The sequence below is a fragment of the Ochotona princeps genome, chromosome 3 (assembly GCF_030435755.1).
Source record: "Ochotona princeps isolate mOchPri1 chromosome 3, mOchPri1.hap1, whole genome shotgun sequence".
Lineage (NCBI taxonomy): Eukaryota > Metazoa > Chordata > Mammalia > Lagomorpha > Ochotonidae > Ochotona > Ochotona princeps.
Window position 1 is genome coordinate 13,469,037 of NC_080834.1, and position 21,296 is coordinate 13,490,332.

At 40.0% G+C, this 21,296-nt stretch overlaps 1 protein-coding gene across 1 annotated transcript in view; it reads right to left on the reverse strand.

The window, feature by feature from the left end:
* DHX36 (DEAH-box helicase 36) overlaps positions 1-17,294 on the reverse strand; it is a 35,460-nt gene extending 18,166 nt beyond the window's left edge. The window contains exons 1-12 of the mRNA XM_058661465.1: positions 16,979-17,294; positions 15,014-15,138; positions 14,105-14,339; positions 11,357-11,395; positions 9,439-9,609; positions 6,834-6,913; positions 5,481-5,555; positions 5,175-5,341; positions 3,704-3,785; positions 980-1,120; positions 642-744; positions 28-115 (exon numbers count right to left, since the gene is read on the reverse strand). Coding sequence (XP_058517448.1) covers positions 28-115; positions 642-744; positions 980-1,120; positions 3,704-3,785; positions 5,175-5,341; positions 5,481-5,555; positions 6,834-6,913; positions 9,439-9,609; positions 11,357-11,395; positions 14,105-14,339; positions 15,014-15,138; positions 16,979-17,179 — 1,507 coding nt within the window. The 5' untranslated portion in view covers positions 17,180-17,294. The remainder of the gene's footprint in view (positions 1-27; positions 116-641; positions 745-979; positions 1,121-3,703; positions 3,786-5,174; positions 5,342-5,480; positions 5,556-6,833; positions 6,914-9,438; positions 9,610-11,356; positions 11,396-14,104; positions 14,340-15,013; positions 15,139-16,978) is intronic.
* Positions 17,295-21,296: the final 4,002 nt, after the last annotated feature.

Below are 21,296 nucleotides of genomic sequence, written 5' to 3' on the forward strand. Positions count from 1 at the left end.
TTAGCAAGCCTCAAGCAGTAGTTATACCTGATTTAAACATGACTTGCGACATCAGGAGTTCATGTAAAGTGCTGATGTTGTCCCAGCCTGGGAGAAAGACCAGTATTGCACCATCCTATATGGAGCAGAAATAATCACTATAAATGATCACAGGAGCAGACAGACACTAAATGCAAAGATTCTGTGCATTTTCTCTTCAACAGAATACCACTAGCACACAAAAACTTTAAGAATACAAAATGACCTTTTAAAAATAAGATTCATAACCTAGATTTTATTTGATCTTTTCTAAAAATAAACCTACACTTTTTGCAATTTCAAGACCTATTTCAATGGCAAAAAGTGGTTTATTTCAGTCTCCATCTTCTCCAGATTTATTTATTTGGAAGTCAGAGTGACAGAGAATCAGAGGGGGAGACACAGAGATCTTTCACCCACTGGTTCATTCCCATATGGCAGCCATGGCAGTGCTGGGCCAGCAGAAACCAGAGCCAGGAGCTGCAGTGGGCTCTCCCTCACCGGTACAGTGGAGGGTAGAACTGACACCCAAAAGGGCAAACGGAGTTTCAGGCAGTGTCTTTCTTGCTATACTATAACATCAAACCCAAAAAGCACTGAAGAAAAATCAAAACAAAACTTACCTCTTCTTCCAAAACAATGTATCGGATGAGGGCAGCAATCAAATTCAAATCCACTTTGTCATCATCCATCATTTCCAAAACATCTACTGTGCTTGCAGAATACCTATCGAAAATTCAACAGAATGTGCCAAAAAAAGCTTATCATTGATTCACTCTGCAATCCTATTGCTAGGAGAGAGAAGAAATTATGTCGAAAAGTTCAAATCATCATGCTATTTGCCTGGAATATTAATTTATAATGCTCCCCTTAAGTATGCAAAAACATAGGCAGACAAGCCCGGGTCTTTGTTTCAGCCATTGTGTCACTGTGTGTTCACCTTCCAACAAAACACACTTACCTTCTCCGCAATGCCCTCACGTAATCTGGCCACCGTTCTTTATAGATTGCTTCCTTTTCTTCCTTTTCTTGTCTGTTTACGTGCCCGTGCATAAAACCCCTCTTAAACTGGGATCTGTGTTCTTTTTGTTCTGGAACATATCTAAAATAAAGACATTCTTAAGTATCTTCACTTGTTTAATACGCCTTGGTTTCACCAAATACTTTTGAAATTTCACAACTATGACTTAAAAAAGATTCTAAAGAACAATTCTACTATACCTCAAACAGAATGTTAGTTATTAATGTGTGACATCTCACATTTTGGATAAAAACCATGCTTTTCTAATAGAAAGCATAAACCTTTAAATCAGGGGTGGAGAAACTTTTGGATACTGATAACATAATCGATGGGCCAGACAAAAGTCTTGTGGACTTCACAGAGATGCTGGGCTGGATACTCTCTAACCCATCTAGGCCATTTTTCATGTGTTTGTTATTCAAAAAACAAAACAAACAAAAACACCCATTTTAAAAGATTTATTTATTTTTATTGGAAAGTCAGAAATAGAGAGAGGAGGACACACAGAGAAGAAGATCTTCCGTCAAGTGGCCGCAATGGCCAGAGCTGAGTCAATTCAAAGCAGGAGCCAGGAGCTTCATCTGGGTCTCCCACACGGGGCAGGGTCCCATGGCTTTGGGCTACCCTCGACTGCTTTCCCAGGCCACAAACAGGGAGCTGGATGGGAAGTGTAGCAGCCTGTGACCCAGGATTCCCCTAAATTTTGGAGACATATAAAGGCAGCAAAATGAGGTACGGCAACCTGAGACAGAGATTGGTCCCACCCAGCAGGATGGACCTACGGGTGGCTTCCTTCCCAGTACTTCCAAACACAGAGGTAATCAAGCACACGCTGATCCCAGTGCCCAATCTCAGCCCTCCATATATCACGGTTCCACCCCACTCTTACTTGGACACTGTATCTGTTTCGCTTCCCTATGTGCACTCTTCTGGGAATAAGAGTTAGGAGCTTCTGTTCAAGGACGTGAATCAATGCCTACTCTCCCTCTAGGGCTCTTGGGGGACAAGTGCACAGATATCTCCATCTGCCTTAGAATACACCTTTAACTCTTTGTACACTTCACCCTTCAAGAAAGCTTACAAAAACAATTCATTATTGTGTAATTTTAGAGTACTGGTCCATTGTTGTCAAGCTCTTGCTATCATTCTCACAGAAAAGCAATTTCAAAGAATAAAATAGTTCATGACACAAAGTGAAGCATGTTGCAGAAAGGTGAAATAAGTAAGGAGTATAAAGAAAACTTAGCGCCAGATAACAACATCGGGAAAAGACCAAAATACACTCTCTCACATTTTACCATGCCACATCACAAACACACACACACACCCCTCAGGAAAAGACCGATCCATACTCACATTTTACCACGCCATCTCTCTCACACACACACACTCACCCACCCTCCTACTTCCTCTGACTTTCATTGATTTCCTGACTTGCCCAGTCTGTCCTTAATATATAATAACATTTCTCAATCACTTCCTACTTCCTCCAGACTTACATTCTAGCTTATGAAGGTACTTCAAAAAATTCAATGAAAACTAGTTTAAAATACTAGTTTTATTTTGGCATAAAGCATTTTACACAAAGCTCAGGGAGCTATAGTGTTTGACTGTTGCTGGGATGTCTCTGTCCCGTCAGAATGTCTGAGTCTCAGTCCTAGCTCCAGCTCTACACTGCAGTGGAGGCCCAGTGACAGACTCCAACAGGTCCCTCCCACTGCAGTGGGCATCTTTCTTTTATTCCCTGTTCTGACTTCATGTTGGTCCAGTACTGATCATTATGTCTGTCACTCAAAAACAGCAATTTATAGAAAATGTGTACTATAAAAAAAAGACATGTATTTCAAAAAATGCTTCTAACATATTTTAAAAATTCTAGTTTCATGAAGTTTCTGAAGAATCTTTGCACATTAAATTCATAGGCAGTATACACAGTTTTTACTTGTTTTAACTTTCAAACTCAGGAACAGCGTAAGGCACAGAGTAACTCAGCAGACTTTTCCGCATTAAAATAGCCTGTGGAATCTTTGCTCTTTGCTTTCACCATCACATCCCGACTTTCTCAGTTCATAGCTGTTGTAGTCTTGAAAAATCTCATCAGACATATTTCTACATCTTTCTACTCATTCATTCAGATGTTTGCTGTAAGCCAAGCACTGTGCTATGCACTAATCACCAAGATGAGTTAAGATAAAACCTTTGAGCTTGACAAGCTTGAAAGAGACAAATATGATGAGATAAATCACATGGCAATAAAGTTCTCCAAGAAATATGACAGAAACAAAATATAAGGATTTTGGGCTCAAAAACATGTTAGGATCAAGATGTTTTTGGTACTCAGACACTGCTGAGTGAAAAACGAGTCCACGAAGAGCTTCAGCCCTGAAGCTTAAGTGCTAGAGTTGTGAAAATAAACAACGAGGATCACAACAAATCATAAGATTACATAAAACTAAGACTGGGAACCCCAGAATTAAGTCAGGCTTAAGAACGAGCAATGGAAGTCAGCAGAAAAGAATGCAGAGTCAGCAGAGAAGCCTGAAGAGAGGCTCAAAGACTGGATAGTGCTTCCCCAACTTTGTTGCCCAGGTTTCTAACTCTGACATAAGAAAGGCATTAGATTAATACTTAAAAGCCTTTTTTTACATCACGATGTTTACTTACCTTATTTTTTCAATTATGTCTTCCAACAGATACTCTGTAACCGGAAAAGTAAAGCCAGGTATATGTATCATTGGACAGTTACCTATTACAGCAGAGGAAAAAAATATAAATCAATATACTTCAAACAAAACTATTAACATTCTTAAGTTTAGGCAATGATCTGTAGTTTTTACATTTTTATTTTTCCCTATGTATTTTAATGAAAAGCAACTGTCTGGCCTTCATTCAATCACATATTACTTAATTACTATCATAGTAATCTCTAATAATTTCCCATGTGCTTCTCATGCTAAATGAGCTATTTTATTCCTAAGCTTTTGTTCACGACTTTTCTATTTAACTTTACTAAAATACACTTTTTATAGTTACATAACATTATCACAAACTATTTTATGATGCATTCAAAACCTACTAATTAAAAGCCTAATTTTCTCTTCAAAAATGACCATATCAAAATCCCAGCTGAAATTAGATTTTAAAAAGTATTACTCATGGTGGCCCCCATAATTAGGAGAAGTAGACAAAAGTGGCTAGCATCTGACTGAACCAAACACTAGACTGTTAGTATTTAAGGACCGCAAATTAAGGAAAAAACAAAAACAAAAACAAAGCTACACACACACACAAACAAAACCAGAGAAACTTCAGTACTATTTAAATCTTATTAAAAAAAAAAAACCAACAATGTTTGTAAAGTACAACAGAGGAAAATATTTCAGCTGACGTCACTCCTCTGCCACTAATTTGCATGAATTAAATCAAATTATTGTTCGTCTTAGGTATTTCATCAAAAAAATTATTTAGTACTTGAAATTAACTAGGATGCACACAAATTTTAAGGAATTCCAAAAAGCTGGAAAAAGGAACATGTGCTAAACATATTTATGTTTTAACTCTTTTCCTTTCCCTTGCTTCCAGCACCTAGAAGTGGTAGAAAAACCATAATATTCAGGCATAATATTCAAGGAATATACTTTCCAGCTAATCAAATCTAGCAGGAGAGTCTTTCATCCTCCTGTTAATTTTGCAACTTTGAGAAAGCTACTAATTGTTGAGGCTACTGTATCCTCTGTGAAAAGGGAATGCCAGTTATCTACGTGCAATGTGATATGAAGGTGATAATGAACAGAGCTGAACCTGTTACTTGCTGCACTGAAGGGGCTTACATGTGCTCTCCAGTGTTATCAAACAGCAACCTGCCACTCCACCCTGTGATGGCACATCAAAGCCACAGAGTTGCAGAACAAAAGAATTTTACAAATTTATTCACATCTATAGGTTGACGGTAATAATATCCTATATTGCTAGCAATGGCATCTAGAAACCATACATCTTTACTCTGCATGAAAGGGTAGTATAATATATAGATAGTAATTTATTTTTTACATTGTATGTAACACTGCATTACTTCTTAAACAAATCTAAATGCAGCAGCTTCACATCTTCCGTACCAATCACAAATTTTACTCACCAAAATACTCTGAAAATTTCTCAGCATTCAACGTGGCACTCATCAGAATCACTTTCAGGTCAGACCGAAAATTCAGAATATCTTTCACGACCGTCATCAGAACATCGGACTGTAGATTTCTTTCATGGATTTCATCAAGCACGATGTGACTAACACTGGATAAATGGCTACAAGCACAAGTGTGAAGCACTGGGCTCAGTACAGAGTTTAAAAACAACCATTTTTTCCTTTAAGAACTAGAGAAATTCAATTTAATAGTTACATCACTTGGCGGTAACCGTATTTCTGCTATTGAAGCATACTCACGGGTCTGACTGGAGCCACTGGAGAATGATTCCTGTTGTACAGTACAAGATAGAACCCTGCTGCCTTGGCAAGCGGCTGTGGAAGGATAAAGAAAAAAGCATGAGTTATTAATTTCTGATTTTCCTTTTTTTTTAAACACCTTTATTTGCTTGAAAAACGTTAAGACTTCTTGTACAATAAAGCATAAGCATGTATCATCTACAAAGTCAGAATATCTTCCTCATGGAACACGCAGGAAGAAAGGAAAAACACACATGGCAAAGTAGTCACAGATTACCTCTAAAATAATTAAGACTTTCGGCCAGAAAAATTAATCTTTTGAAAACAAAAGTATAACAATAACAAAAAGCCATATTTCACACCTGGTACTAACAGTAAACATTCATAGTACAAAATTATCTGTTAAAATCAAATTCCTATATACTGAAAGCATTAATATCATCAAAATACCCATCGTACTTAAAGCAATTTACAAGCTTATTGCAATCTTAAAATACCAAAGACATTTTTTCTCATGATTTTCCTTTTTACTAAGCAACAGAAAAGTTTAAAAGAAAACCCTTGGGGCTGGCATGGTGGCAACGCCAGCTAAGCTTCTGCGAGATGAGTATCTCACATGGACACTAGCTCCAGACCCAGCTGCCCTACTCCTGACCCAGCCCTGTGCTAACGAGCCCAAGAAAGCAGCAGAAGATGGCCAAGAACTTGGCCCTGGCGCCCATGCGGGGCACTCAGAAGCAGCACCGGGCTCTTGGCATCAGCCTGGTCCAGAGTCAACTACTGCACCTGTGGGAAGTCAATCAACTGAGGAAGATTGCTGTCTCTCCTAGCTCTGCCTTTCAAACAAACCACAAAATGAATCTTGAAATGTAAATTGGTACAATGGAGAACACTGTTGAGATTTCCGTAAACGTATCTACCAAATGACTTGGTCATCCATGGTCATACACTGCTGGGAATTTACCCAAATAAAAGGAAATCAGCATACAACAGGGTTAACTGCATATCCATGTTCACTACAGCTAAAATACGGAATCAGAACAGAATCCTGTTTTATAAAACCAATGGATGCAACTGGAAATCAATACACTTAGTGAAACAGGCTCTACCAAATACAAATATCATGCCTTCCCTGAACTGTGGTAATTGACAGAGTAAAAAAAAAAATGTCACCTGTATGAGCAACACAGCCACTCTGAGGGTTACTGTTTACAGGCACAACATGGTTACTTTCTACTTACTAGCTGTTGTGGTCACAAACCAGAGGATGGAAAATTAATCTAATATTCTTCCTGTAAATTTGCCTTTCCAAAAAAATAAGTCATTAAAAAAAAGTGAGTTTTTTTTTTTTACCTCTGGAGACGAATTTGGTATCCGGTGCTATTACCACCACCACAGGATTCTGCTCTTTCCGCAGCCACTCTCTCGGCCACCTTTAATTCAAATACAGTGCAATTACAAAGAAAATATACTGCACTTTATGTCAAGTATCCTGAACATCCCCGAAAAGTTGAAACTGTTGAAAAACAATTCTTTAAATCTTCAGATAAATGTTTTAAAAAAGTATTAAAATTAAAAGTATACAAAATTGTATGTGCCTTCCGTAATAGCTACATACTGCTAGTGTTTTAGGTTCTTCATTACTTAGAAATTCTTCAAGGTCAAATGATTTCTTTCTACAGTTCCCAAATCATCTTTTGTATTCTCATTGTTTCTGTAGAACTCTAAACCACACACAAGTATATTTGGATACTTTTTGCTTGTTTATGGTAGGAATCAGTACTGTTCGATCATAGTTCCTGGATGTTTCCAAAGTTATGGCTGCTAAAGATAAGCTCTGGACAGGTGAAGCATTATCGGAATCCATCCAATTAAAATCTGCATAACTAACAGCACAACCTATCTTCTGGCAGAACAGTGAACACACAAGGATCTTCTAAAAAAAATGCAGTGAATGTATGTATTATGAAAACACTGCACCTCTGAAAAGTTTTTGCATAAAATTTTTTCTATGAGCTTTTTGAAATATTTGCATGAAGTTCGAAGCAAAAATGACACAGCTTGAATGAATCTTTATATATACATGTCTAAATATATATATAAATATACTCTATATTATATATAAATAATATATAATATACATTATACATTATACAAAGCCTACTGCATATATGTTTTTTATAATATATATATATAAAGTGTAAGCCTAGTGTAATGGATCCATTGGCTAATCCTCCACCTCCAAGCACGGCATCCCATATGAGTGCTGGTTCATTCCTGCCTGCTCTACTTCCCAATGAGCTTCCTGGTTAGGGCCTGGGAAAGCAGCAGAGAACTGCTCAAAGGAGTGGGACTATGCATTCATTTGGGAGACCAGGAAAAAACTCTTGGCTTTGGATTAGCTCAGCTCTGGCCACTGAAGTGGCTGGGTAGTGAACCAATGCATGGAAGATCTTTCTTGCTCCTCTCTGTAAATCTGCCCTTCCAGTAAGAGTAAATAAACCTTCAAAATGATAAGACTGATTTCTACAAAAAATTCAGAAGCGAAATTTTCCAATTAATACCCAGTACACAACAACATAAGACCACGTTATTAATCTGTCTAAATTGCAGCAGAGCTTGGAACAATAGGTAAAAACAGGTATAGTGATAGCAAAAACAATATATATATATAATATATATATATAATAATATATATCACTATAGTAAGTCTAGTTATATAATTGTGCTATGAGAATAGTGATTTTGTCTTCCAACACTCTGTTTCCTTATATAATGCCCAAACATAAAGTCCCCAGAAAGGGTAAAGATATCTTCTATTTTTACAGTTCTTTTAGAGATCATATCTTAAAATGTACGCTTTATACTCAGTACTATCAATTTGGTTCCTAACCAGAGATTCTGTACTAAATGATTTAAACATGTGACAAACAACACTATCATAAAAGCAGACAGTATTGAGTTTATTACAGAAATAGCTGATATGGAAATAAACTCCTTATATACATTGAACTTTAAAAAACTCCATATATCTTGAAATATGTATTTTATGTATTTAACCACATTACTTAGTGAAAATCAACAATAAAAGTTCCAATAAAATCCCAAGTTTGAAATAATAGGTGCTTTACCACCTTTCTGTGTGAGTGTGGGTGTATAACCGTCAGCCTAGATCACTAACACAGTGTCTTATTCTTCTCCTCAGCATCTACATCCGAAATCAGCAACGCAGAAAGTAGATTCAAAAAACACACACAACTCATTTTCACAACTGTTTCGTTATGTATCGAAAAAACAGAGAATTAAAAATACTGAATAGGGCCCGGCGGCGTGGCCTAGCAGCTAAAGTCCTCTGCCTTGAACGCCCCGGGATCCCATATGGGCGCCGGTTCTAATCCCGGCAGCTCCACTTCCCATCCAGCTCCCTGCTTGTGGCCTAGGAAAGCAGTCGAGGACGGCCCAAAGCTTTGGGACCCTGCACCTGCGTGGGAGACCCGGAAGAGGTTCCTGGTCCCGGCATCGGATTGGCGCGTACTGGCCCATTGCGGCTCACTTGGGGAGTGAAACAACGGATGGAAGATCTTCCTCTCTGTCTCTCCTCCTCTCTGTATATCCGGCTTTCCAATAACAATACAATCTTTAAAAAAAAAATACTGAATAAATGCAGTTGTACATTTTAAAGTCTGCTAAAATGAAGACTTTTAAAGCCTGCTATCAATTTTCCATTGTTTTGAATTTACATTGAAATTTTTCTGATTTATAACTTACCCTGAATTCATAAACATCTACTATGTACCTGTTAAGAGCAATAGCTCAAACTTCCAGTATTTGTTCTGCTTTCACAGTAACAACCCAAGACCTAATTAAGAGTCAGGCAAAGCCTCGAAGCGGTAAGTCTGAGCAAGACTTGAGAAACGAGGAAGACAAGAGGCGCCTGGAGAAGGGAGTGCTTACGTACGGAGATGGCGCTGATCCTGCGCGGCTGCGTGCACACGATCCTGCAGGCCGAGCCCTTTCCTCGCTCAATGTGGTCATCCAGGATGAACTGCGTCACCTGGGTGGTTTTCCCACAGCCCGTTTCACCACTTATCACTGTGACCTGATGACTATCAATTAAATTGATCAATTCCTATTTCAAAAGGGGGAAAAAATATAAAGGACATTATACATTCAAAAACCTGTAATCAAAATCCTTACAAACCATTTTTCACACACATTAATACTTTCAAATTTTTCTCACATACAACATTAACACTTTTAATATTTGCTTCTATGCTTTCAAGATAAAAACAGTACCAATTCCAAAGAACAAAATCAAGGCACTATAAAGAAAAGCCTAGAAGAGGAGTCTGAAAGCTCCACGATTACACTGTCAGGATGAATAACAAAAAAACAGTTACATCTGAGGCAACCGAGTCCAGCAACAAACCCCAGCTTTGTTAGTAGTACAAATTTTGTACGCTGTTTTAGGAACAAAAATTGGCTCAACTAGCTAACCGTCTACCTCCTAGCACTGCATCCATAGGACGTGGTTCGTGTCCCAATGGCTCCACTTCCCATCCAGCTCCCTGCTTGTGGCCTGGGAAAGCAGCAGCAGATGACCCAAAGTCTTGGGACCCTGCATCCCTGTGGGAAACGCAGAGGAGGTTCCTGGCTCCTGGCTTCAGGTCAGCTCAGCTCTGGGTGCTGTGGCCATCTGGGAACTGAATCAGTGGATGGAGTATCTTTCTCTTTGTGAATCTGCCTTTCCAATAAAAATAAATGTTTTCTTTTTTTTTAAAGAGAATATTTCTTGCAAAAGGTTAAAATAAAAACGAGTCTATAATTTTACCTAAGTTAATGAACCTTAGAAACCTAGAAAAGCTTGTATTTGGGTGTTTCTTAGATATCCACTAATTTCTTAATAGTTAATGAATTAAAGTGATTCTACTACTTCAAATCAGGATTATGACGACTTCCATTTACAAAACAACTTAACTTCAAAACTTTTGGCTTAAAAATTCCCTATTTATGGGCCAGGATCCCACATGGGTGCCAGTTCTCATGCCGGCTGCTCCACTTCCCACCCAGCTCCCTGGCTTGCGACCCTGCACCCAGGCGGGAGACCTACAAGAAGCTCCTGGCTCCTGGCTTCGGATCGGCTCAGCTCCAGCCACTGCGGTTGCTTGGGGAGTGAACCAGTAGAGGGAAGAGTTTTCTCTCTGTATCTCCTCTCTGTATATCTGCCTTTTCAATAAAATAAATCTTTTTCAAAAATGTCCTATTTATTCCCCAATATTATATCTATCAAAACAAGTTTCAAGTTTGAACACTGACGCTGCAGCTGGTACATGCAGAAAAGCAGAATTTGATTCATTCCTTCAGAAGTAGGTATTTACAAAATGCTGGACACTGCTTTCAGTGGAGAGTTCGAAAAAACAGACCTGTCCCTGGCAACTTCCATTAGCTTAGGAGCAGGAAGGCGGACGTCTGGTGCTACTAACTACTTCGAGAGGCAAGTAAGAAAAGGTAGCAGAACACAAGGACGGGGGCTATTATTCTTTGAAGGGTGATGTAATGGCATGTAATTAATTAACTAAAGCAATGTATTAGTAGTAGCGCCTCAATTTCAGTAAGCGTTTGGTCTTGAATTAAGCACACGCAACTTGGCTGAAGTAATTTATATGTGAAAATTCCGCTTTATAAACTCAAATAAAACTTAGAATTATAGACATAAGTGACACTGTATCAGGAAAACAGTTTCATGATTTTTTTGTCCTATAATCTGTAAGAATAAGCTCTAGGAAAAGATTCACTGCTTTTTATCTCTTTTTATCACACAGCTTTTCAGAAAATTGTGTAAATATTTGTAAATCAAACACTGTAAAGCATTTTACCTTTTGCATTCTATACGAAGGCAGCTTTTCCCTGAAACGCTGAAATGAAAAAAAGAATTAATTTTCTAAAAAGAGATGTAATCCAATGATAATCAGTGTTTCCATAAATATGCTATAACAAACTATTTTGGTGTCTTATTTGTGTGACATTTTAAGACTTAAAAATTCTTGATAGTAGAAATAAAACGAAACCTAGCATAACTTCTAATAGCACTTTCAACCATCTTGAAATGGGACCATTTTTCAGCTCGTTCATACATATTGGGTTTGCTCTGTGGATCCCATCCGTTTTCCAACCCGAGTGCCTCATTCACTAATGCTTTACATGTTGCAGCAGACTCAAGTATTGCTTCACGACACTTGCCTCTGTGCATCAAGAAAAAAGCTAACATATGGAATATCTGGAGTCACAAAATCCGGTACTGTCAATTTAGCTAATTCAAACTTGGCAGAAAAAGCTGGTCACGATATTTCAATGAAAACACGCATAAACAATAATTTCTGACACACAACAAACTACCTGAGAAATTCACACATCTGTTGAATTGTAACTCAAACACCAAAAAGGGAGTGGACAAATTCTTCCCAAAATTATGTTTATATATATGACACAAGGACTTTAGATTTGTAAGCTTTTCATGGACTACTGTACCCATATTACATACACACAATGAGCAGTACTACGATGACCAACCAGGCATATAACGTAACGTGAAACGACCTGCTGTGACATTAAAATAACAGTCCTAATAAGATGCCTACAGTAACATGCAGTACTTTGAAAACTAAACTGTCACCACACTGCTGCTACTAATTTCTTTGACAACAGTCTTCTTGGTGTTATTCAGGTAAGTCCTTCAACAGCTAAGCTATAAACCAACTTACTGCGTTTCAAACTGAGATGAACTCACGTGTTCTACGCATGTTAATATCACTACAAAGAGTCATGATCCAAGTCTGACAAACCAGTCAAACTTCCCACTTGGTCTTTTCTGCTCATAATCAGGACGCACAGTAACAGGACTGCACCTGAGTACAGGCAGTTCCTCAACACTCCACATTAACTGGCATTCAGCAAGTAAAACATTAATGTTAGCTATATTGTAACAATACTGAAAAAAGGCAGCACAAGGATTCAAAGACCCAGTAATGCGAGGCACTTGTTGCTATTAGCGCCACTGCCTGGTCTGGACCTGAGAGCGTCTCTCCTCGTCTGTTACAGACACACACAGGTTGACTCTCCCTAACCGGCAAATTCAACATCTGAAATGCTTCAAAATCTTGGGAGAATAATTTACAACATTTCTGACATAAAATTACAGGTGGGCTGTGTATACAGGAAACACATAAACCTGTTTAGACTTGGGTGCCCTTTCCAAATTTATCTCATTATGTATTGGCAGGTAACCCCCAATCTAAAAAAATGTGAAATCTGAACTGTCCCGGGTACCTAGAGTTTCAGACTGGGAATACTGAACCTGGATTACCTACTGGAAGGCAGCTGGGGGTTGAAATCATGCAGGGCCCTGTGCAGCATTTGCAGCACTACCTGAAAACAGGAAGCTGCACTGTTCTTAAGCTTCCCAGAATCCTTCTTTGTCTGAAATATGTCACTGCCACTCGTTATCTGTGTCATGTAGTAACCAACTGTCCTTGCTGGTAAGCCGTAAGAGCAGCTCTTCTTTCGAATGAATTAACTTGTAAGAGCTGGATGAACTTATCTCCTCATTCTCAAATCATAATTTACTCACAAAAGTCAAGTGTTCTGATAATTAAATCCCCATATTTTCAGTGGCAGACATTTGATCCTTTCTTCCCTGTAGGAAATGTGGCCTTTCTGCCTTTTTCAAAAATATCACTATGTGGGGCCGGCACAGTGGCTGAGCAGTCTAATTCTCTTTCTGGAGAACGGGTGTCCTATGGGTCCCAGTGTGCAGTTCTGATCCGGCTCCCTGCTAACGTGCCCGGAAAGCAGAGGAGATGGTCCAGGCCCGTGGGCCTGTGCAGCCAGATGAAGCTGCTGGCGCTGGCCTGGCCTAGTCCAGTCAGGTTGCCGTGGCCATTTGGGGAATGAGCCAGTGGACAGAAGATCTCTTTCTAAATCTCTCCTCTATCTTTATACAGAGGAAATCTTTGAAAAATTAAAAAAGTAAAATATGTATAATGGGAAAAGCGTATTTCAAAAAATGTTTATGGCAAAATAAACAGCTTTGAATTCTAGTCCATTTTTTTCCATGAACTGCACAATTCCCTCAGTATTTTCTCTGTCTACACACACAGTTTAAGTGAATCTTAAAATCATGCATAGCACAGTAAAAAATTCAAGAATAATTCAAGAAAATTGGTATAGTCATTAAACACATAACCACATATTTAAAATGTTGGCAGAACATAAATGTATCATGTTCATTTGGAAAATTTAACTTGGCCATCTGCCAGAGGAGGGTGATGTAGATTAAATGATTTGCAAGAAATCTGACTCACGGCATTTCATTAAAGTGCCATAGAAAAGCAGAAACTTCTCATTGGTCAAAGTATTTTTCAAACACTTCTTCTAACCATTCACACTGTCCATTACATATAGTTTTCATTTGCAATGTTTTTTGCCGCCACTAAAAAAAAAAAAAAGATTCGCATACAGATGTCTTGTTGAGGAATATTCCTGGTATGCACCATAAAGTTATCTCTCCACTCATAAATAATGTTAATCAAATAAAGGAATATTTTCCACATCTTGATTTCCATTACCTGCATTTCAATATACCGAAGGTCTGCTTTTTTCTTTTGTAAATCTTCCAATAATTTTTGGTCTAAGCTTGCATCAGGTTCATTTGATTGCAAAAGATACTCAGCATCTCGGTCAATGTATGATTTATCTCTGATTCTAAATGGCCTTTTTTCTTGGTTTATCAATTTCTTTTCCTGGTTGTCTACTCTCCTTTCCAAGCTTGCTTTGTTCTCAGCAGAAATTTCAGTCCCATAGCTATTTTGACAAAATAAACAATAAAAAACGTCAGATGAGCCATTTAATTGCTGGAATAAAACTAAGCATGTTGTTCAAATATTTTAAAACCACTAAAATGAAAAGGATTTATTGTTTTAGGAGAATAAGCTATTCTATGTTATATATTAAGATTTAAGGTTATCACAATGAGTTCAGACTTTCTCCCTTTAAATTAGGCCAAATTATTTATATGGTATTAAAAAAATAAAGCCCCCTGTCCTTCCTCCACTGTATTTGCTTAGTAAGTGCTCTTGTCATGATCTGATTTGACAACATCATCCCCTCACCCTATGATCCTACAGCGTATCAACTCTTCCTTGTGGTTCCTCTGCATGACAGGGTCTATGCTAACCGCAATGTAACTTCCTGCACACTTCCTTGGCAGGAGAATTTTTGTAAATATAAACGTAGGAAAAATAATGAATATCTTAATGCTTCTCATAGCCAGATAGACTATTGGCTCCAACCATCAGCTCTCCTGTGGGGAATACAACACCTAAATACTTCTCTCCAAATCTGCATGATATTCAGGGGGAAAAAAAAAAATCCAAGACCAAACTTCAACTAATCAGGACTCAAGATCTTTTTAATTTTTAAGAATTATTTCTGGTGTAGCCAATGCTATGAAAAAAAACTGAGTGCTTTTGTTTTACCCATGATCCTCAGGAGCAAACCAGGATATCTGCGCTTCCGATTCCGGATCATTCTTCGCTTGGACAGAATTCAGCAGCTGAACAATCTGTTCTTCTCTGCGTTCGTCCATGTGTACCACAGCTCTCTATATTGTGCAAAGACAAAAAAGCATCCTTATCAACGAAACACGTAAGTATTTGGCAAATAAAACCTATTGCTAACCAATTTATCATCAAAACACATTTACAATAAGCTTATAAAAATCCTAAGGTTAATGTGCACCTGCCTTGTTCTCTACTTCCACGTCCAGGTTGAACTGTTCATATTTCTGCAAAGATTGTAGACCTTTTCCTATCATTTACCTGTAAAATCAGCTTCACAAGATTGGCAAAGCAAGCATATTTATGCCACAGCCCATAATTTTTGGCTCATTTCCTATTTTCACATGCTTGTTAGGACAGCATTTTGGCTTAGTGGATTGCACTGCCTGCAAAACCGGCACTTCATCTGGGCACCACTTCATGGGACTGCATGGGAAGTGCAGCAGTGGGCCTTGAACCTGCGCCACCTGTAGGACACACAGGCTGCTGGAGGAGAAATAGCCAGCTGAACCACTGCGCTCCCCTGTAACACATCCCAAATGTTTGAAACTCAGGTAGACACGTAGTCGTCCAAAGTTCATCCAAATGCATACTACGAAAAAGTAATGCATGCATGGATTTGAAAATTTTTGCAGAAAAATAAACTTGTTGATTCTACTCTTCCAACTTTTAAAGAATGAGACTAGGGGCATGGTTTCAAACCTCCAGGAGGAACTAGAGAATGAAAGGATCTAGTCTTTTCTTCTAAAAGCTCACCATGGATGACTTACAGCAAGCACAGATTAAACCGGGCGCAAAGAGTGCAAACTGGAAGACTAGTTAAGAACCTACAAAAATGCGTCATGACAATAACTACAACAGAGGTGTGAGGGGCTGAAACTGACTCCCAATCATGGAATCCACACACCGATGGTTCTACCCTTAATGTGAAAATGCTGACTTAGTGAATTTCATCTGTGCAAGTCTTATTTTCCAATCCAGATGGCAAGTTCCTGGAGCACATTTCCTCCTGGTCTCTGTGCCGGCCTGCACAACCAGACAGAGGGAAAATGAAAGTCAATCACATGCATGCATTTCCAAGTTACAGTTGAACTATCTTCCAATTTCACAGAGGTTTAAAGGAGTTTGCTCTGATTTTCAAAAACCAGTTTGCTGAAGGAATAAGTTAATTCGTGGTTGTTACACAACGTTTCTTTTTTTTTTTTTTTAAAGAGAAGAATGACTAAAGTTGTGGAGGAATTCCAAAAACACTTCACTGAAAATGACACGGTTAAGTCAAAAGTAAAGGAATTCGATGGTTTAAAAAGTTAGCCTCAGTGGTGGTTAATTGTACTGAATTGTATTCTAATATGAGAGCTTTCAGGATATCACTAAAAAGATGCTCTAACCTTTATAAGAAAGATTTCGTTCAGTGATCAAACTTATATCAGAATGAGCCACTTGGGGAATCAGCTACTTTCCTCCACTGCTGATCTGCAAATTACAAGCTAAACTGACAACAAAAGACTCCAAGCGAAAGCATTCCCATTATTTCTGTCCGCTTTCCAGAGCCCAAGTTTCCTTGCTCATCAGAAGCAACTCCATCACCTGCCCTTCAAAACCTGGGCTTGGTGACTAACACTGTGCACGCCTGTAATTGAAGGAGCGGACTCTTGCAGAATGATGTGCACTCGGAGGGGTGCCTGCCTGCCTCCGTTCGGTGCTAATGGCTCGCGATCGGAACGGCCAGGACGGAAGGGGCGACCCCAGAGGTGGGCTCGGAAGGGCAGCTGCCCCTGCACAGGGCTCGCTCCCCGGGGCTCCCGCGGCGGCAGCGGGGCCTCGCGCCCACGGGAAGCGGGGTGCGCCCCGCACGTGCGCCCGCCGCGGCGCAGCTCGGGTTACCTCCTGCCGCTCGGCATCCTTGTTCTTCTGCGTCTGCTTCTTAGCGTACCACAAGCCGATCTCGCGGCCCTTCAGGTGCCCGGGATGCCGGCCCCGGCCGCCTCGGCCTCCTCCTCCGCCGCCGCGGCCCCCGCCATGCCCCCCGCCGGAGCTGCGGGGACCCCCGTCGCGGCCCCGGTTCTGGTGGTAGTCATAGCTCATGTTCTCGGGGGGCTACAACCCAGGCAAAAACCCGGGCCGCTGGAAATGGCGCCCAGGCCCGGAAGCGTGCGCATGTCCACTTCCGCGATGCTTCCGGCGTCCAGGGCAAGGGGGCGGGCCGCCTGCCGCGACCCGCCTTTTCCGGCGACGTCACAGGCGGGCGGTCGCCGTGGAGTCGCCGAAGTGTTTGCCGTTGTAGCTGAGGAAGAAGCCGGGCGTCTGCGAATTTTTCCGGGAGTCCAGGGAGTCGGCGTGTGGAAACAGGGCTTTTTAGTTTAATGTTGTATTCCTGGTGGTGACGTCCGACGTTGGTTTCCAGATAGACTACTTAGTAAACGTGGAAACCAGAGTACCTGTGGAGGAATGGAATGACCCTTAAAAAAATGCCTCTGAAGAAATGAGTTTTTCTCACTTTCTGAGAGCTCTTTCAAACATTAACTGCTTTCCTAGCTCCCTTGTTTTATCCACTTGCATAAGACCAGCCCGTTTCCTCGCATTCAGCAATGCAAGTGTGTGGGTTTCGTTGAAGCCAGTGTACTGTGTACTAAATCAAGCCACCTGGTGTCTTGTAGGAACTCCTCTTCAGTGAGCAAATCGTTCACCAAGGGATACCTAGCTCCTTTATGCATCTGACGGATCCAGCAGACCAGAAAAGACAAGGAAGTGTGCCGTGAGCTTCCTTGGACCTGCAGTGTGAATAAATTGCAATACAGTGAGACAGGAGATACTGATTTTCGTGACTGCCAGGATTCTGTTCTGCCCTAAGACTTACTTGGGGTAGATGGTGTTTGAGTTTCTGAAAATCTGCCTCCCCAAACTCGGGAAACTGAGTCTGTCACATAGGTCTAGGAGGGAAAGCAGAAAAGACTCACCGCAGACTACACGTCAGCACTGCAGCTGGACAAAGTCGAAACTGCCATACTTGGCTTCCGTCTGCAGTGCCTGTACGACTCTCAGAAGTCTGCCGTTCTTCCCACTGATGCCCTGCTCTCTGCTCGTTGAGTTGACATGTGCTGCAGCCCTACCTCATCTTGTCTGCCTTTGGCTTTCAGAGGTCTCAGGTGTTTGGAAAATTCCAGAAACAATTTGAGAGTTTCAACTTGTATGCTGCTCCCCTCAGGGTGTGAATCATCCCTTTGTCCAGCGTGTCCCAACTGTCTGTTAGCATCAGTTGATTATCCGGGATTAGCAGCTGGACTACAGCGTTGCAGTGGTTATGTTCAAGTGCAATAATGGCCCCAAAGCGCCAGACCTCTGGCAGTTGAGCTGTGCAGAGGGCCTGTGAAACACTTTGAAGTGGATAGAGGTGAGAGTTCCTAATAAGGGAAGAAGAAAAACGTGTACTGAAGTTACTACAGTCTAAAGGAACACCCTACATGTTCATGAAACTGAAGCAGAGAAGGGAATTGAAACTAACTGCATCCCAGTTGAACTTTAAAGTGCGGAAGTACAGCCGCTGGGATCTGTTCTTCCTCCAGATGCAAGGGACACACCTTTGTCTACAGGTGCGTTGAGGGGAGACAAACGCTGACTGATGGCATTGGACCAGGAAGCATGAGGTGTACTTCTCAGCACATACGTCCTTATATCATCTCACATCCCGGGAAGAGTGAATAAAGTCCCATGAGAAATCCAGAGAAAAAAGAACAGTAAGTAAGTTTCATTAATATGATTGTGCTTTTGAAATTATCTTGCTGTGTGGGTAATATATTGTATTATAAATGTATGGGAGAGAGAGCTGTATAATTAAGTACTCTCTACATTTTCAGGCATCCACTAAGTGTGTTTGTTTCTTCCACAAATGGACACTACTGTATAAACTCCAAATTTGTGCGTGCGTGTGTGTGTGTGTGTTCCACTCAACATTTAATTATGAATGCTTTAAGAAAAGATTGAGGTGGCCAGTGTTGTGATACTTACTGTGTGCTATGCTGCTGCTTGCGATTCCAAATTTATTTTAAAGATTTGTTTTTATTTGAAAAGCAAGTTTTACAGAGGAAGAGATTTTCCGTCTGTTGGTTCACTCACCAACTGGCTACAATGTCCAGGTGGGCTGATCCAAAGCTGGAAACTGGGGGCTTCATTTGGATCTCCCACATGGGTGCAGGGTCCCAAGGACGTGGACTATCCTCTGCTATTTTCCCCGGTCTTGAGCAGAGAGCTGGATTGAAAGTTGAAGAGTTGGGACAGGAACCAGTGCCCTTATGGGATGCCAGGGCCACCTCGCCAGCCCCCTGCCAATAATTAACCTCCTTGAATTATATTTTTCTATAAACACACATATGAACATATATGTGTACATGTGTTCAGTTGCAAGTGTAAGTAGACCATAAAAATGTCAGTAAAACAGAAGTAGTGGCAGCAGAGATGCCATTATCCCTTGACCTAAATAAATGCAGTGAGTGAGTGCAGGCATCCTGAATGAACCAAGTCGAGGCAGCTGCCTACAGGTGGTAATGAGGGTTGCTAAAGGAGCAGATTCACTCCAAGGTGACCTTGCAGGGAACGTGTTGGAGGAGTAAACACGCTATTGTGACCTGCATTCTGGTTCCTTGGCTGGCACTCGCCATCGAACTCAGAGAAGCAGAGAACATGTGAAGTTTGCTGATGTGGGACAGAGGAGAAAAGTGGTTGGATCTGGAATGGAAAATTTCTCATGCTGTGCCTTGTAATGAATTGTAAGCATCACACCACAAAGAAGAAGAAATCAGAGAATTTCCATGTACCTTTATTTCTTGTCAAATCAGGAATTATCTGGGTTGCATTTCCTGTTTGAATTTGAGTGACAGAATATGAACTAATTCTAAGCGATGTTGCTTACTTTGTAATTTGGGACATGTTATAGTCCTGGATGTAAGGGAAGGGTTTGCAACTTTTTAAGTTTTGTGCTTGAAGCCATGAGAAGCTTGCATTGTTCTTAGTATCGCTTCCCAGGGTAGATATTTATTTATTACTTGCAACATGAAAAATAAGAGTAACTTTTATGAGGATGTTTAGAGATATAATATAGCCTCAATTTATGGTAAATATCCAAAGTTTTCGGGAAGAGAGCTTGTGGATGTGTAACAATTGCCTGTGAACTGCAGGCAGGGCAGTGATATTTTGTTCAAACTGGACCATATTTAACAGTGAACAAGGACACTGTCAATTATTGCAATAGGAACACAAAATCATACTTTTCCAGGTGAATTAGTTGTTCCTGTGAACAATAGACTCAGTGTTAATTCCATCTGTTTCCTATGAAAAGGCAAAAAAAAAAAAAAAAAAAAAAAAGAAAAAAACGTGTCTTGGTAAAGAAAGTTTCCCAGAATACATATTAAAGACCTTGAGAGTCTGTAACAATGTAACAATGTTTATTTTGAAAATTACATATTCTCATTAAATTGGTTGGTTTTCCTCATCCAGTTCAATCATGCCATCTCGAATCTTAACAAAAACATGTTGTAAAAGATTATGCAGAAACATTATTTTTAGTAGTAAAGCTTTTTCTGAATATCAAAAAGGCAAATGAAAAGTCGATCTGAAGGCTTCTGCTAGTCCACAGTATGTAGATTTACCACTTTAACTGGCTGGTTAAGGCTGTATTTAAAGTGATATTTCTAGACCTCAATGTTTCAAAGCTTTGGGGAGTTTTATGTTTGCTATTTGCCATACAAAATCTGCTTGAGATGTTTTCTTTCTTTTTTATTTTCTGGAAAAATTGCTCAGTAAAATGGTTTCATCAAAGCGTAACAAAGATACTTCCCTAACAAAACATTTCAAGATAATAATACTTCCAGGAAATTAACTAATTCTACAGAATATTGAACATGATTGTTATCATGGTAGTTATATATTTGGGTTTTTAACTTTCCTTCTATACTAGATTGCAGCTTTTTCTCAAGAGGAATGTGTTTCTTTTATTTTTCATGCATTTTTAAGGTTCATTTATTTTTATTAGAAAGGCAGATTTACAGAGAGAAGGAGAGACAGAATGATCTTCCGACTGCTGGTTCACTCCTCAAGTGGCAGCAATAGCTGGAGCTGAACCAATCCAAAGCCACGAACCTCCTCTGGGACTCCCACGCAGGCGCAGGGTCCCAAGGCTTTGGCCCAGCTTGGACTGCTTTCCCAGGCC